Source organism: Pongo pygmaeus, chromosome 10 (genome assembly GCF_028885625.2).
Source record: "Pongo pygmaeus isolate AG05252 chromosome 10, NHGRI_mPonPyg2-v2.0_pri, whole genome shotgun sequence".
Taxonomy (NCBI): Eukaryota; Metazoa; Chordata; class Mammalia; order Primates; family Hominidae; genus Pongo; species Pongo pygmaeus.
The window spans coordinates 65,527,774-65,544,596 of NC_072383.2; the positions used below are offsets into that span (position 1 = coordinate 65,527,774).

A 16,823-nucleotide genomic window follows, 5' to 3' on the forward strand; every position below is an offset into this window, starting at 1 on the left:
TCCGAGGTGACCCTCGCACAACTAAGTTATCTACATGATGAATTGGGGAAAGGGGAGTGGCTAAGTCGCTGGGACCGAGAATGGGGGGACGGGGAGGCAGTACTGTCTGTGAGCAGCCATTCAGTTCGAAGAGCTGAAAATGCATTTGTTTAGGGGTGCGCATGGCAGGGCAGGGGTCTCTGCGGCGCTTTCGGCCGGAGGGCAGCAGCGGTAGGTTGAGCTGTAGGGCAGAGGAGGGGCGCCGCGGGGGCCGGGGAGGGGAAAAGGTCGCCTGAGTGGAGCCGAGGGGAGCAGTGCAGATGGCCGGAGGGGGCGGAGGAGGGCGAGCGGAGGCCGCGGAGTTTTCCCGGGAGCGGAGGGGCGGCTGCGTGCAATGCGGCGGGCGGAGAGGAGCCGGGCGGGAGGTCGGGTGGGGGTGGGGTATGCGTGGCCGGGGCCGGGGGAGCCGGGGGCGCCGGGGGCGGGGCCTGCGGCGGCGGCGGAGGGCGGTAGAGGGCGGCGGGGGCGGGGCCGCGCGCCGGCGCCTGTGAGTGAGTGCGCGGGGGCGCGCGCGCGGGCCCGGGAGAGGCTCCCGAGCTAGGCGGTCCTCGGTCCTCGCGCCGCTTCCAGGTCCTCGCGCCGCTTCCAGCTCCCCGCGCCCCTATGTGAGGGAGACTGGGAGGCCCGCGGCGCGCAGGGGAGGGCGAGGCATGTGCACGGGCCGGAGGGTGCTGCAGCCGCCCGAGGAAGAGGAGGACGGCGGCGAGGAGGAGAGCGGGGGGCTCGCGGCGGCGGGCCCGGGCCGAGGGGATGCAGTGGACTGTGTGTGTCTGGCTGTAGCAGACGCGAGGCGGCGACGAGGCGCCGGGGACCCGCGCGAGGGGCGGCCGGGAGGCGGCGGCGGCGGTGGCCGCCAGAAGTAGCAGCAGGACCGGCGGCGGCGACGGCAGCCCTGAAATGCATTTTCCTCTCCAGCGGCCATGTTAACCAGGAAACCTTCGGCCGCCGCTCCCGCCGCCTACCCGACCGGTAAGGAGGCCGTGCCGCCGCGCCGGCCCCCCCCGACCCCCGCGGGCCCTGGGCAGCCCCTGTGGCGCGGGCGGCCGCTGCCTGCGGGACCTCGAACAAAGTCGGCGGCGCGGCGCCGGGGATCCCTCGGGCGGACGACGCGCCCTGGGCTCCATGCAGGGTTGTGCGCGGCCCCGAAGGCCCCTCCGAGGGGAGCCCTCCGCCCGAAGAGGCTTCTGCCTGCCGGGGGCCCGGGCGGGGACCGTCCAGGCCTGCCGCCCCGCCCTGCGCTGCCCGGGGCTTGGCGTGGCCGTGGCTCCCTGCTCAGTTGTCCAAACCCACCTCCCGGCTGCTGGCCGTCTGCAACGTGGGCCGCCAAGCCGCGGCGCGGCCCGGCTTCCCCACCGGGTCGCGAACTCGCGCGCCAGGGCCAGACTTAACTTTGCAGCTGCCCACGCCCCGCCCGTGGGTGTGCGCTGGGGAGCCGTGACCCGAACGCCCGTTTTTACTGCCCTGGTCTCTTCCTCCGTCTTTCTCTGGAAGAGGGTTGTCGCTGCCCAGTGGGGTTGGGGGGGGGGTCTGGGTGACTTTCTCCCCCCTGACCCTCTTTTGTCTCCTCCCGCACGTGGCTTCCAGGCCGAGGTGGGGACAGCGCCGTTCGTCAGCTTCAGGCTTCCCCGGGGCTCGGTGCGGGGGCCACCCGGAGCGGAGTAGGGACCGGCCCGCCCTCCCCCATCGCCCTGCCGCCTCTCCGGGCCAGCAACGCTGCCGCCGCAGCCCACACGGTGAGACCCAGCCCGCGGGCGGCCCGGGCGGTGGGGGCGGGAGGGGCCCCAGGCCGAAGCACCCGGACTTGGAGGGGTCTGACGCCGGGAGAAGAGGGGTCGAGATACAAGCAGCCCCACGACTCGGGCCAGTGGCCTCTTCTCGACGCCGCCCTGGTTAAGTTGGGCGAGCCCAAAGCTGCAGCCACAAAGGAAGATTCGTGGCGTGGGCCCCTTACTTCCCCTCCGGAGCTCGCCCACCCATGAGCTCCTCTTCCTAGGAACTTCCTCGTTGCTGCTTTCCTTCTTTCCTCATTTTTCGTCCTTGCATCCCAGAGTTCCCTTCCCTGACCCGGTAAACATCTCTGTCCTTCCCCCACCTCCCCGTGGGTAGTGGGTATTTATAGAAACAGATGCGTGTTAGGGGACAGCCAGACCGGCCTGCCCGGAAAATCGATCCCCCAAAGAGCCTCCCAGGCCTGGCTCCAGCCAGCAGGGAGCATCGCCAATTGTCCCCCGCGAGTGTAAGCATGTTTTATGAGTGCTACAGGTTTGAGCACAGCAGAAATTGTAATTAACATTAACAAAAATAAGAGCCGCCGCAGCAGTCAAAACAAGCCACCCCTGTAGGATTCTGCAGTTGGACATTATTCAAAAGGGAAGGGCAAGCGTTGCTTTGGAGGTGGGAAAGAAAAAGCACCTAACAGGTGCTGTGGTCTCTGGGAGGGGAGAGGCCAGCGTGGGACTGGTTGCTGGTGGCTGCGGAGACTGGCAAGCTGGATTCGACTTCAGCATGTACCTTTTCTCAGCTCCCAGGGATCACCCTTGGATGGTGATGGCCAGCCTGGAGGAGGTCTGCACTTGGAGGAGGTGATGGTTTGGAGGTCTTTTTTTTCCCAATTGGATTTTCCACAGGAACAGCATAAGATGGTTCTGTGTGAGGGATGCTTGCCAGGGATTGGTTTTATTTGCCAAGTGAAAGTTGAGTTCTTGAAGAAAAGGCCATCTCTGGCCTACAGGGGAGTAGCTTTGGGGACATATGGGGAAACTTGTTTGTCAGAGAACTGTGAGGTGATGTCTAGACTGTAGCTGCACCTGTTAGACTTGGAGAGATGTGTGCAAGTTTCGTAGGAAAATGTTTTGTTGCTGTTATTATCTTCCCCCTCCCTCTGTCTGTCTCTCTATCCTGACACATCTGGTCCCAGGGGCTGGGAATTCATTGCACAGAAGTTAACTAACCTGTGTTGGACTGTGGATGGTATAGTAGGATGGATGATTCTTTATATTACTGTTAAGTGTTCTTGTCACAGTGATATTTAAGGGACTGCCATTGATTTTAGGGGTTTGGATTTTTTTGTTTGGGATCATCTGACAATTTGGAAAATGTAATACCCAGTTTTTTTCTATGTGTTGATGTAATCACATGACATGGTGTGAGCTGGAAAAAGAACTATTTGGTTTGCATGTGGATTCCAATTTTGTAAGGATGGGCTTTGCTTGATCAGAGCCTCTTTGCAATTGAAATACATGTAATGAAAGTAGATAAAACGACAAGTCTCCACTGGAGGGAGAGCCTGTGGTGCACCAGAAAAGGAAGGATGTGAATGTACTTCTCAGTACTCCTCATAATGGAGGCCTGTATTTTGCTGTGGCATATGCCAGATTTACTTGTTTTTAATGTGTGTGTAAACTTCGGTATGCTGTTAATTATTAGATGCTTGACTTTGAAGGTGTGAATTTGGGTTTCGATGGTGGTTTAGTTTTGATTTTATTTCTATAACATCGCAGATTTCGTAGTACAGGAAAGGTTACAAGGACCACAGAGTTTATCTGGTTCTATTCTTTCAATTTATAGATGAGGAAACAGACTCAGACAAGGTAACTGGTTTCATCAAGATTCCCCAGCCAGTTCATATCAAGGCCAGAGTGAAAGCCTACATCCTCCTGCATCTAGTTTTAATATACTGATGGAGACTGCTAATTCTAGGAAATTGTATTAGCCTCATTATAAATGCAAGAACCTTTGTAGATCCATATTCCCATATGTCTGTCAGATTTTTATAAATTTTTAGTTATTATTTCCAGAGTAATTACACCTAGGAAGAACTTCTAGAATGAATGGGGGGCAGGAGGGCGTTAAGGAGATAAAAATGATCTTGTCATAGGAGCTTGCCCACATTTTCTCTTACAGGTGATATAGTAGGCAGGTTAAATATATGATTATAAAGATTATAAACTTTGGAATTTATCTAGACCATTGCCCTTTTGTTTTATATCTCCATGCATAAGTTGTTTTACACTTTAGTTATTTCTGTTTGTGTGAGAGAGAGAAGTGCGCCCAATCACTGTCTTACTTCCTATTATTTTTCTATTAATGTTAATTGGCAGTTATTAATAGAAATATTTTTAAATTCAAAAATATTAAAATATGTATAACTTTTGTAACTGTTTTACTATGTAAAACACTCTCCAGTTATCAGTTTTACCTTTATAAAATCAAATTAAAATACACATTTAAAAAATGGCAGTATTTTGAAGAAGAAAAAGTAGACATTTTTCTTTCTGACAGGGCCACACAGACTGTCAGAATGTTTGAGGAGGAGCTAAAATTCCAGTCTTTTTGGACTCAATTCTATTACCATAATACTATACAGCATTTCTAAGATGACTTCAGAAAAGTTTTTAAACGTCCAAGACTATTATCACAGTGAAATATCTGCTGTTTGCCATTTTCTTATTGGAAGAAATGAAAACTACCAAACTGGTTAGACTGTTGTTTTTATGTAATATTTAATACCAAAGTACTTGATGATCAAAGAAGCCTTTGCAGGTCTCTCGATTCGAACCCATAAATTGTAGCTATTTTAACAATTGTATTCATTATGTTTTTATTTTTTGTTTTGTTTTTTTTGAGACAGAGTCTCACTCTGTTGCCCAGGCTGGAGTGCAGTGGCTCCATCTCGGCTCACTGCAACCTCCGCCTCCAGGGTTCAAGCGATTCTCTTGCCTTAGCCACCCAAGTAGCTGGGATTACAGGCACCCGCCACCATGCCCGGCTAATTTTTGTATTTTTAGTAGAGATGGGGTTTCACCATGTTGGCCAGGTTGGTTATGAACTCCTGACCTCAAATGATCCACCTGCCTCAGCCTCCCAAAGTGCTGGGATTACAGGAGTGAGCCCCTGCGGCCGGCCTCAGTATGTATTTTTAAATGTGACATACACTGTGCTATACATTGGCATATCGGAATAAGCCATGATCTCAGACCTCAAGAGGCTGAGCTGGAGGGAGAGGTTTTTAGTATCCTTAAGTTTATGATGTAGTCTTGACATATGTATTCTGGAAATGTTCTGGCATTTCTAGTCCCTCAGCACCCCTGCCCTGCTCTCTGCCCCATTTTTTATAAGTCAGTTAATTGTGCTTTTGAGCTTGATTGTGATTTTAGAGTTCGGCAGTGTTTGAGATTCAAAGTCTTCTTTTGCTAGAGCTTCTCAAATGAATCTCTAACATCTGGAAAGCTTTTAAGATTGCATGTGTTGCTTTTAGGTGTTTGGTTGATGTGTTTGTTGCAAGTGTTTTATACATGGTTTGATTGATGTGTCTGCTACAGGTACTTTATGCTTGGAGGTCCTTGGCCTCCAAGTCTGTGTGGATGCACTGCAAGCCTAACGTCTTGTGACTTAGGTCACCAGGGACGTTTCTCAATTCCCTGGGCCTTGACTTCATGTTTCCTTATGAAGGTACACAATGTAGTTCTCAGGAACAACTCCAAGAGAGGCAAGAGTTAACAAGGAGGATCTATTGGCATGTGTTCCTCCATCCCAAAGATATTTATTGAGGGCTTACTATATGCCTGGGTTTATGTTAATGAGGACTTAGAAACATAAGAGGGGACCCAGCCCTGGAATTGCTCACAGCCAGAAGAGTACATCTGATGTTAAAACAATTGCAGTAAAGAGAAATAAGTGTTAAAGGGTGAATCACCTAGGTATGAGAAAGGAGATTCCAAGAAACATCTGGAAAGGACAATAATAATGCTCTCATTGACTGACTACTGAGCACTTTACACATATTACCTTATTTAATCCCCCTAATAGCCCTAATGAGGTAGGTAACTTTGTTACCTTCTTTTTGCAGACAAGGCACTGAGGTTAACAGAGAAGAAATAAGTTGCCCTGGGTCACACATTTAGTAAATGGTGGAGCTGGATCATTTAATGTGTGTCTAACTGAAAATCTACCATTATGAAACGTGACCTCACTAAAAGCAGAGGATTGTAAAAGTTCGTGGTGTTTTTTGGGTCCTGGGCTATCTAGCTTTGTTCCTCTTGGAGAGAAGAGTGACAGTAGTTGATGAGAATGGAAAGACTCAGATCATTTAGCCTGTACATTTTAGAGCCTTGTGTTCTTACTGGTAAGTTCTTGGATTAGCTATGGAAATAGGTTACAGCCATGGGCCTTGGGCAAAAGCAAGAGTGGTCTCAGGTTGAGGCTTTTAAATGAGACTCTAGAAGCACTATGGAGAAGAGATTTGAAGAATTCTAGACTTAGAAGCAAGGGGGCATGTTATGATGCCGCCTCAGTTGTCCCAGTGAAAGACATCAGGAGAGTGAGATGAGGCAGTGTTGATGGAAAGGGCCTGGGATAGTAATGATGCATCTTCTTGATGACTTGGGAAGGTGAGGGAGGTGTTGAGGTTTTCCAGGCACACAGTGCTGAGGATTCATTCGCAGGTGGATAGCCTGAGTGACACATGGAGGGGAAGTCTTCTTTTTATCAAAAATGGAGGATTATGGGAGTGGGAAACTGGTTTGTTAGAAAAATCATGAGTTAAGTTTGAGTTGCTTATGGAAGAGGGAGCTGATCGATAGTTGGATATGTGTGTCTTCCGCTCAGGAGATAGCACCTTGGCAGGTCTGAGCTCAAGGAACAAATGCGCAAACATCAGGCCATGGGCAGTTGCTGAAGCCCTGGCTGTGTTCAGGATCAGTTGCAGGGGGTTATGGGAGTAAGAAGCCAAGAGAATCGAGACTTGAACCCTGGGGAACTCTTGAATCTACCTAAGGTTAGGTAGTAGTTGATGCTGCAAAAGGAGACCAAGAGAAGGCAATTGGAGATATAGAAGATGGTCGTTTCTTGGCAGTCTCGTTAGTTTTAGTTACTAAAACATTTTGTGATCATGTATTAAATTATGTGAAACACAAAAATTGCTTGAAGTAGATTTCTGAGGCTTGGTTTTACTTTGCTGTGTTTTTAGATATCTCTAAAGCCCCAAGGTTAATTTTGTCCTAATGAAGAGCTTTATGCTTTTTATAGCATGTGTACAGGTAATGTGGATTTTTCTTCTGAAATATCACCACTCCACTCTGAAGATAATGGTTCTATAGGAGAGAGATATTTTGATTCAGGCCCCTTTATTCTCTAGTGTTTGAAAGACCACAGTGGACAGGAGAGGGTGCAGAGAGCGAGGCTGGGGAAGAAAAGCATTGGACAAGCCTGTACCTCCTTTATATATGCCCAAGACTTGCCTGATTCATTTTTATGGACTGCCCTGCTTTTGGCATAGAACAAGGGTAAAATAACCTTTCTAGCTCCTCTTATTGAATATAAGGTCACATAGCATGGAGTATCATCTGTGAGTGTGATAAAAAAGCTCAGTTATAAGTCTAAGAAATGATACCCCTGAGCCTATGAAGTCACAGTCAGACAGGCCCCAAGTATTGTCTTCTGTTTTGTTTCAGTTAGAAGTGGGCAGAGAGGAAGCTCACACTCCACATAGTCATTGTGCATATTACGTATCCAATAAAGAAAATGTGAACGTCTTGGTCTGCTAGTAAGAAGGAGTTGGAATTTCATTTTGTAATCCAGGTGTTCCCAAATCATGTTTTGAATTACTGTGTTACATATACAGAGCCCTTCTGCTCTTTCAGTAGTATGTAAAGCCCCAAAGGTAGGATTTAAAAGGGGATAATAGAAACAATACTGATGGCAGTGGACTTCATCTAGTTAATTGTAAGTTCCTGGAGGGTAGGGACTCTGTCACTTTGGCAGCCAGCCTTCTGTTAATACCGGTTGACTGAATGAGGTGGATTGTGATGACAAGGTGATGTAAGATTTCATGCAAAAATCACCTACCAGGCTGCTTTAAGACTTGGGGTTGTCCAAGGCAGGAATTCCTAACTGGGAGAGGATCCTGGCTGCCAGTCCTCTCCTACCCCTTAACTCTCAGCAGCCATAATGCTTAAAGGAAATCCCAAGAAGATTCTCAGTAGAGGGCTGGGGTCCCTTGGTTCACACCATTGATATAATTTAGACAGGAATGTTCAGGGATGGCATGCATACCTGAAACAGAGGTTGCTTCTTTGGATTCCTATTTGGAAACCTGAGTATCCCAGCAGCTCATAGAAATGGACATCTTCAGAGAGCTGAGCCACTGACTCCTCCAGAGGAAGGCCAAACAGTGTGGTCGTTGCTTGGTTTGTTGGGCTGAATGCCTTAAATGGTTATTACAGTTAGTAAAGCCGGGAAACTTTTAAAAATAGGTTAGGGGTTCATAAGATACTATGGTGCATATCTACATGGGAATCTTTCAAGTCTGAAAACACAGGGTTTTTGTTTTTGTCACTGGATCATGTGTGCACTTAGGTTTCATCAGATTTTCAAGGAAAGGGGAAATACTGGTGATGAAGTGTTTTCAGGACAGAGCTCTAGGTATTAGGGAAAGAGTAGTGAACAAGACAGACACGGTCCCTGTCTTCATGTTAATAAACTGCTAGATGAAATATGAAAGGTGCTGTGATCTGGGGGTGGAGGAACCGACATAGAGTCTTATGTGTGCATGTTTTTTTCTGTATCCTGTTTCATTTTTATATCAAATGTGGATTGAGTGGAACACCTGTGATGTGCCAGGCCCTGTACTAAGTGTTAGATACAGAATGATAAAGTTAAGGTCTCTGCCTCCATGGGGAACCCTGAATATGTACAGCAAACAATCTTGTCTGTTAGGCATGGCATTTATGAGGTCCATTTCTCAGGATCACATGTTTTGTGGCCTTTACTCAAACCAAATGGGATTTTGTAAAGGTGAGGTGGCGGGGGGGTGTTGTTGTTGGGGGTTACTTATACCCCATTTGAACAGACACCACTTCTTTTCTATTTATATTTCCTGTCTGAATTCCAGATTGGCGGCAGTAAGCACACAATGAATGATCACCTGCATGTCGGCAGCCACGCTCACGGACAGATCCAGGTTCAACAGCTGTTTGAGGATAACAGTAACAAGCGGACAGTGCTCACGACACAACCAAATGGGCTTACAACAGTGGGCAAAACGGGCTTGCCAGTGGTGCCAGAGCGGCAGCTGGACAGCATTCATAGACGGCAGGGGAGCTCCACCTCTCTAAAGTCCATGGAAGGCATGGGGAAGTTGAAAGCCACTCCCATGACACCTGAACAAGCAATGAAGCAATACATGCAAAAACTCACAGCCTTCGAACACCATGAGATTTTCAGCTACCCTGAAATATATTTCTTGGGTCTAAATGCTAAGAAGCGCCAGGGCATGACAGGTGGGCCCAACAATGGTGGCTATGATGATGACCAGGGATCATATGTGCAGGTGCCCCACGATCATGTGGCTTACAGGTATGAGGTCCTCAAGGTCATTGGGAAGGGGAGCTTTGGGCAGGTGGTCAAGGCCTACGATCACAAAGTCCACCAGCACGTTGCCCTAAAGATGGTGCGGAATGAGAAACGCTTCCACCGGCAAGCAGCGGAGGAGATCCGAATCCTGGAACACCTGCGGAAGCAGGACAAGGATAACACAATGAATGTCATCCATATGCTGGAGAATTTCACCTTCCGCAACCACATCTGCATGACGTTTGAGCTGCTGAGCATGAACCTCTATGAGCTCATCAAGAAGAATAAATTCCAGGGCTTCAGCCTGCCTTTGGTTCGCAAATTTGCCCACTCGATTCTGCAGTGCTTGGATGCTTTGCACAAAAACAGAATAATTCACTGTGACCTTAAGCCCGAGAACATTTTGTTAAAGCAGCAGGGTAGAAGCGGTATTAAAGTAATTGATTTTGGCTCCAGTTGTTACGAGCATCAGCGTGTCTACACGTACATCCAGTCGCGTTTTTACCGGGCTCCAGAAGTGATCCTTGGGGCCAGGTATGGCATGCCCATTGATATGTGGAGCCTGGGCTGCATTTTAGCAGAGCTCCTGACGGGTTACCCCCTCTTGCCTGGGGAAGATGAAGGGGACCAGCTGGCCTGTATGATTGAACTGTTGGGCATGCCCTCGCAGAAACTGCTGGATGCATCCAAACGAGCCAAAAATTTTGTGAGCTCCAAGGGTTATCCCCGTTACTGCACTGTCACAACTCTCTCAGATGGCTCTGTGGTCCTCAACGGAGGCCGTTCCCGGAGGGGGAAACTGAGGGGCCCACCGGAGAGCAGAGAGTGGGGGAACGCGCTGAAGGGGTGTGACGATCCCCTTTTCCTTGACTTCTTAAAACAGTGTTTAGAGTGGGATCCTGCAGTGCGCATGACCCCAGGCCAGGCTTTGCGGCACCCCTGGCTGAGGAGGCGGTTGCCAAAGCCTCCCACTGGGGAGAAGACGTCAGTGAAAAGGATAACTGAGAGCACCGGTGCTATCACATCTATATCCAAGTTACCTCCACCTTCCAGCTCAGCTTCCAAACTGAGGACTAATTTGGCGCAGATGACAGATGCCAATGGGAATATTCAGCAGAGGACAGTGTTGCCAAAACTCGTTAGCTGAGCTTATGTCCCCTGATGCTGGTAACCTGAAAGATACGACATTGCTGAGCCTTATTGGGTTGAAAAGGAGTAGCTCAGACCTGTTGTTATTTGCTCAATAACTCTACTCATTTGTATCTTTTCAGCACTTAATTTTAATGTAAGAAAGTTGTTCATTTTGTTTTTATAAAATACATGAGGACAATGCTTTAAGTTTTTATACTTTCAGAAACTTTTTGTGTTCTAAAAGTACAGTGAGCCTTACTGTATTTAGTGTGGCAGAATAATAACATCAGTGGCAGGCCACTGATTACTTCATGACTGCCACGCATTTACAGATTGGTGTCAAAGACATTCACTATGTTTTTATGGTTCATGTTATATCCTCCCCAGGGTGACAGCCCCTTAAGGCCCTCCTTTTCCCTCCATGCTCCAGGTCCATGCACAGGTGTAGCATGTCCTGCTTCCGTTTTTCATAAATTAATCTGGGTGTTGGGGGTAGTGGGAGGAGAATGGTCAGAATGAAAGTGATACTCTAAGAAAAACTGTACCTTAGAGATTTTTCTCTAGTGCTCAAACAAATACAAAATAAGATCCCCAAGGTTTAAACTGCCCAGTTAGCATTCTGACATTCTAAAAGCCGGCAAAGCAGCTTTTAGTGGATAAATGGAAATGGAAACGTGTGTGTTCCTCCACATTTTCTAGTATGATCGGTGAGCTGTTTTGTAAAGAAGCCTCATATTACAGAGTTGCTTTTGCACCTAAATTTAGAATTGTATTCCATGAACTGTTCCTCCCTTTTCTCTACTTTTCTCCTCTCTGTTCCTCTTTTAATACCACACATCTGTTGCTTGCATTTAGTTTGTCGTCTTCCTTCAACTGTGTATCCCAGACTGTTAATACAGAAAAGAGACATTTCAGCTGTGATTATGACCATTGTTTCATATTCCAATTAAAAAAAGAACGGCAGCCTAGCTACTTAAGGTGGGGATTTCCATAGTTCCAAAGAAGATTTAGCAGATTAGAGTGAGTTCACACTTTTCAGGTGCCACTGTAAGGTTCTCTCAGCCTGGGAAACTATCAACTCTTTCTTTAAAAAGAAAGAGGGTTGAAAATCCTCTTGACGAACAGAAGTCACTTTGGCTGTTCAGTAAGGCCAATGTTAACAACACGTTTAGAGGAGGAAAAGTTCAACCTCAAGTTAAATGGTTTGACTTATTCTTCGTATCATTAGAAGAACCCCAGAGATAGCATTCCTCTATTTTATTTTACTTTCTTTTGGATTGCACTGATTGTTTTTGTGGGAATGACACTTTATCTGGCAAAGTAACTGAGAGTTTGGTAAAAGAATATTTTCTTCTCTGAATAATAGTTATTTTCACAGTGAAAATTTCAGTATTTTATCACTAATGTATGAGCAATGATCTATATCAATTTCAAGGCACGTGAAAAAAATTTTTTAGTATGTGCAATTTAATATAGAAAGATTTCTGCCTGTTTGGACAATAGGTTTTGGGTAGTACAGATGAGGATAAGTAAGCTTATATATGCACAGAGATTATTGTATTACCTGTAAATTGATTTACAAGTACTTAAAAGCATGGTCCCCAGTGAGGCCAAGAAAGTTTCCGGTTAAGTTCTTTAGTAAGAATCCTACAGTTTATCTTAAGAAAAAAAAAAAAAAGGTTTGAAAAAAACACTTTAATTTAGGCTTCGTTGGTTGATGGTGGGAAAAAAATGCTCAGGAACTATTTCAGATATTTGCCAAAAAACCAGTAATAAGGTTAGCTTATTAAAATAGTGATAGATATTTGCTTTACTATTTAAGGTGTCACTGATAAATTAATTTGTACTTCTGTCTGTTTAGAAATTATAGCTTCTTTTCCCTTAGTCAAATTCTTTAGCATATTATACACATTTCTGTGTAATCTGTGGAAGTGCAATAATATGTTAGTAAGTTACATTTTAAATAATGCTCATGTGACAATACTCCCAATCAATGGCTTATAGAATTTAAAGATCTGTGTATTAGATTTTGGCTTAAAGGCATGAGAAGTATAAGACTTGGTTTGGCGGCTTTGTAAGACCACCAGCCTCTTAATGATGGTTAGCTTCTTTAGGTCATTAAATCAATAAAAAACATATAATGCTGTTTTTCTCTTCTAATGCTCCTCTTCCATTTCCAGTTATCTTTACATTTACATTTAAATATACAAACCTGAGCCTGCCGTTATTAATTTCCCTATAAAATGATGATACATGTGAAAATTTATAAATGGACTAATATTGCTTATATTTCCCCCACCGCACAAAACTGGTTCTTAAGATGCCAGCAATGAATTTGGGACTATCTTTATTTATAAATGGAAACCGGAAACTTTTATACCAAACTATAATAATGTGCAGCACTGTGGGGCTTTTTTTTTTCCTCCAAATACAGTGAAATTTTTTTATTCACAAGAGCTGCCACATTTCAGCATTTAGTGATAGAGCTGCTTTAATAAAATTCTAGTTTGATTGTCATGTCAAAAAAAAATGTTGCATCTTTGTGATTTTAAAACATAAATTAATGAAGGGCTCTGATAGGCTATTAGGAGTTGGCTTGGAAACAGTTTTTGGTCTCACAGGTTACCATTGTCTGGGGATGTCTGAGCTGTTTTCAGATTTAGGAATAACACAGTGTTGTCTTGTCTTTGGCAGTCTCATTTGGCTCTGTTTCTTGCACCACCAGTGTGTTCATTACCACTTAAATATATTGCTACAGCAGTGGAACAACTGAGTGGTGCAAGACACTGTAGATTAACAGTAGAGGAGAAATTGTGCCCTTAGTGTTAACAATGTGCCTTTTGTTCTGAATGCCATATTGTAGGGCATGCATTTTTTGGCCTCTTTAACTCTTCGAATACTAGTCAGTAAGGATGGAACCCATCTCTGCAAAGATACATCTGTCTTAAATATCTAGTTACAGGCCTTAATAGAAACCATAAGGCATGACTCATCTTCAGGCACTGAAAAAAGATAACCATCAGGTAGTGTTACACAAGGACTTCCTATGTTTAAGGGGTTAAAGATGGTCTTTGTTGTATCTTAACATCAGACTGATTTTTACATTTTTTTTTTGTTATGCTAACACTAGACAAAAATCAACTGTATTTGTAAAAATTTACCTCAAACCATTTAATTTTATAGTGTGATTAATCCCAGGGCATTTGGTATGAACCAAAGTGCATTCCTTTTATATGTGCCTGGCTCTAGTAAGGATGGCCAGGGATTTTTACAATTTGGGTGCAAGGCACTTAAGCCACTTTTAAACTTAATGGGTGGTTTGGGGTCGTGTTAAATGACTCCATCAGAATGTTAGAAAACACTTTAGGCATCAGTAGCATTGGGCCATATTGGAATCCTAAAGTGTGAATTATTTTAAGGAGAGCATTCATTTTTGTAATTTTTTTCATCAAAAATATTTCTGGTAAGCAGAAGACTTTTTAAAAAAACTGATCTGGTCTCGGTAAAGGTTTTAATATTGCCCAATATAATGCTGTAATAGCATTTAAAAAAGTATTTGTGAACTCTTTGTTTCTTAGGGGCTTGTACATCTCTCTGCTATGGACATACATAAAATTAATTGTAATTATACTCAGCTCAACTGCTACAGTTAATGTCTAGGCAGTGGCTTGGGTTTTTATCGAGCAACAACTTAGACACGTGACTGTAATATGCTGCAACTGTGTGTACTGAAAATATGTGAAATGGTTGAATGTGGACTGTGTATATATGTATGTAAAAAATTCTGTGAGATGCTGCTGTCGCCACTTAACATTAAATATGTTCTAGTGGATTTTAATCCTAGTGGCCAGTTCTATGATACTGTATGTATTATACAGCTGATGACAGGAGTAAGACTGTTTAGTGAATATTTGTTAAATTTTATTGTTGTGGCCAGAGATAATTTCAGAATAAAATTTTAATGTCCTACCTTACTTCTCTCCCCTTTCTAACTATAATTTAACTCCTGATCTATTTCTGGTATTATCCTTTATCAGTTAGCCTGGAGAGGGTTTAGAATGCAAAATGGATAGCTCTATATCAGGGTCTTGAGAAGTTAAAATAATTCATTCTACTAGTTTGTTCGTAGCAATACTTTATTAGTTCAATATAAGTATGCAGATTCCAAGTGGAAAAACAAAGGTTTTCGTAAGTAGCTCTTGCTTTTCCCAGGATATTCTATTCCCTTACCTGTCAGATTTTTATGTTAACTTTTTTATATATAGCCTCTGCTGTGTTCTTTATTATGCTAGAGCTTCGTATCTTTTATTTTAACCTTCACGATGATAGTTAAGCTGGGGGAGCAGAACTGTCAATTATTCCCCACCAGTCTTCATTCTTTTCTCTGCACAAGTTCTGGTAAATTATTCTAATGTGCTCTAACCAGTTCCACCCAATGTTTTTTAATGCTTATGAGTTTGCAGTTTTTGTACTTGGTGGTCTCTATCGTTCACATTTTTTTGTGTTGTAGTGTCTCCTGCCTCGGTTGGCTCAGAAAATAAGGCCTAGGAACTGCAATTAGCTCATGATTTGTCAAGTTCAGTTAATACCAAGCTAAGAGTTTACTTACAGATGACAGCAAACAGATGCTCTAGTAATTCGTCAGACATTGCAGGGATATTGTGTAGTCAAATATTTCCCTCTTGTGGAAAGAACTACCTCACATTGTTATTTATTTCCCTTCTGTTACCAACAGCCAAGGAATTACTTAGTTTGGCTTCCTGCATCAATACTGGGATATGCTTAAACAAGGGAATGCCATAAGAGTTCCCAATTGCCTCGTCATAGCCTGGGCCATAGATTTTTGTTACTGCTAATCTTGCTTCTTAAACTTCACACCCAGTGCAAAAAACCCAACCAGCAAACTAACCCCAAAATCCAGTATATTTAAAAAGTAAGTGTTAAGAGATGTGCATTATGTACAAAATTGAAAATTGGTGCTAAAGTGGCAATGTCAATTTAAAATTTCTTGTCCAAATCTGACTGACTGACTGACTCAGGAGATTATAGTTCCTACTCATTCTTTTTCCTTTTATCAGATCTTTCAAAAGCTCTTTTTAAAATTGATCAATGTGCTATTCTGTTTGAGTCTCTACAGTACTATCCCTTTTGGAATCAACAGCTACACAAATAAATATTCTTGCAACTTCAAAGTTGCCTTCAAACTAGCTCTAGAAAATGTCCCTAGTTGACATTGGTGTTGGTCTGTTAGAAGGGGAAATTGATTTGACTGCTTTGTGTTTTGAAAAGAGCATTAAGAGGGATTTGAGGAAGGTATATGTGGCTTTCTTTTTTTTCTTAAGTTTGAATTACACTTCATTTCCTTTGGGTTATTAGGCAAATAAACGCTTGTCATTAGTAATACTTAGCACTGTCCAAAATGAAAAATGACTGCGAGTGTGTTGCACATACATGAGAAAATTGCATCTTACTGCGAAGTCTGGTTTGTTTCCTTATTTGGTTTGACTTTGACTTACTATTTTGCTATGGTCACATCCTTAATATCTGTGGTACATTTCATATATATATATGGGGTGGGAGCATAATTGCTATTCCCATGTGTCTCAAGGAAGCTTAATGAGGAAACTAATGAGTTAATATTAACTCTTCTGAAGAAAGCTGACATTTTAGGAGTATTAAGTCATCTGTCGTTAAGGAGCAGCAAGAATATATTATGATTGTATCACATGTTCCAGAAGAGCATTACCCCTTACATAGAAAGCTCCTTAGAGATTTCATGGTGTTGGATGAACATCAGTTTATCCTTATACATCCCTATGAGCTATAATTATCCTCATTTGATACTTGAGGAAACTGAAGTGACTTGCTCCAAAGTGACTTTACAGAAACATTGCAGTTTGAGGCTTAGGTTGTAATCAGGTAATTTTGGTCTTGGACAGTAAGGGAAAATCCATAATACATAACACAAAAGTTCAGAAAGGGGGGTAAGTTAGCTAGCAATGGGCATTTCTATTATTTAAGTTACATATCAGTTTCCAGGAACACTTTTCAAATGGGACAAACTAAAAAGTTGAGGACTAGAGCATCGTAGTCTCTAAGTGCACCTAATAACTTAATGCATGTGCACACACCCTCAGTTAATTTGTAAGAGAGTGACTTCTCATTGTTATTTGTGGAGAGGCTAATTATAGTAGCTTCATTCTTTATTTTCTGTGTTCTTAAATTTTTTTTTACATTTGAAAGTATGAAAATACTATTTTTGACACTTTACTGATTCTCAGGGATTAAAAGTTAAATTTTAC

At 44.0% G+C, this 16,823-nt stretch overlaps 1 protein-coding gene across 2 annotated transcripts; it reads left to right on the plus strand.

The window, feature by feature from the left end:
- Positions 1–535: 535 nt before the first annotated feature.
- Positions 536–14,495, plus strand: DYRK2 (dual specificity tyrosine phosphorylation regulated kinase 2). 2 transcript variants are annotated; one of them, XM_054443954.2, is made up of 3 exons: positions 536–1,008; positions 1,624–1,772; positions 8,930–14,495. In XM_054443954.2, the coding sequence occupies exons 1-3, from the start codon at positions 960–962 to the stop codon at positions 10,535–10,537; spliced, it is 1,806 nt and encodes a 601-aa protein (XP_054299929.1). In that variant the 5' UTR covers positions 536–959; the 3' UTR covers positions 10,538–14,495. The 2 variants fall into 2 exon arrangements, with proteins under 2 accessions (XP_054299929.1, XP_054299932.1); XM_054443957.2 differs by lacking the exon at positions 1,624–1,772.
- Positions 14,496–16,823: the final 2,328 nt, after the last annotated feature.

Coding starts and splice junctions, on each gene's coding strand:
- DYRK2 (XM_054443954.2), top strand. CDS start 960: ATGTTAACCAGGAAACCTTCGGCCGCCGCTCCCGCCGCCTACCCGACC. Junction 1,009..1,623: donor TCCCGCCGCCTACCCGACCG/GTAAGGAGGCCG, acceptor CGTGGCTTCCAG/GCCGAGGTGGGGACAGCGCC. Junction 1,773..8,929: donor CTGCCGCCGCAGCCCACACG/GTGAGACCCAGC, acceptor TCTGAATTCCAG/ATTGGCGGCAGTAAGCACAC.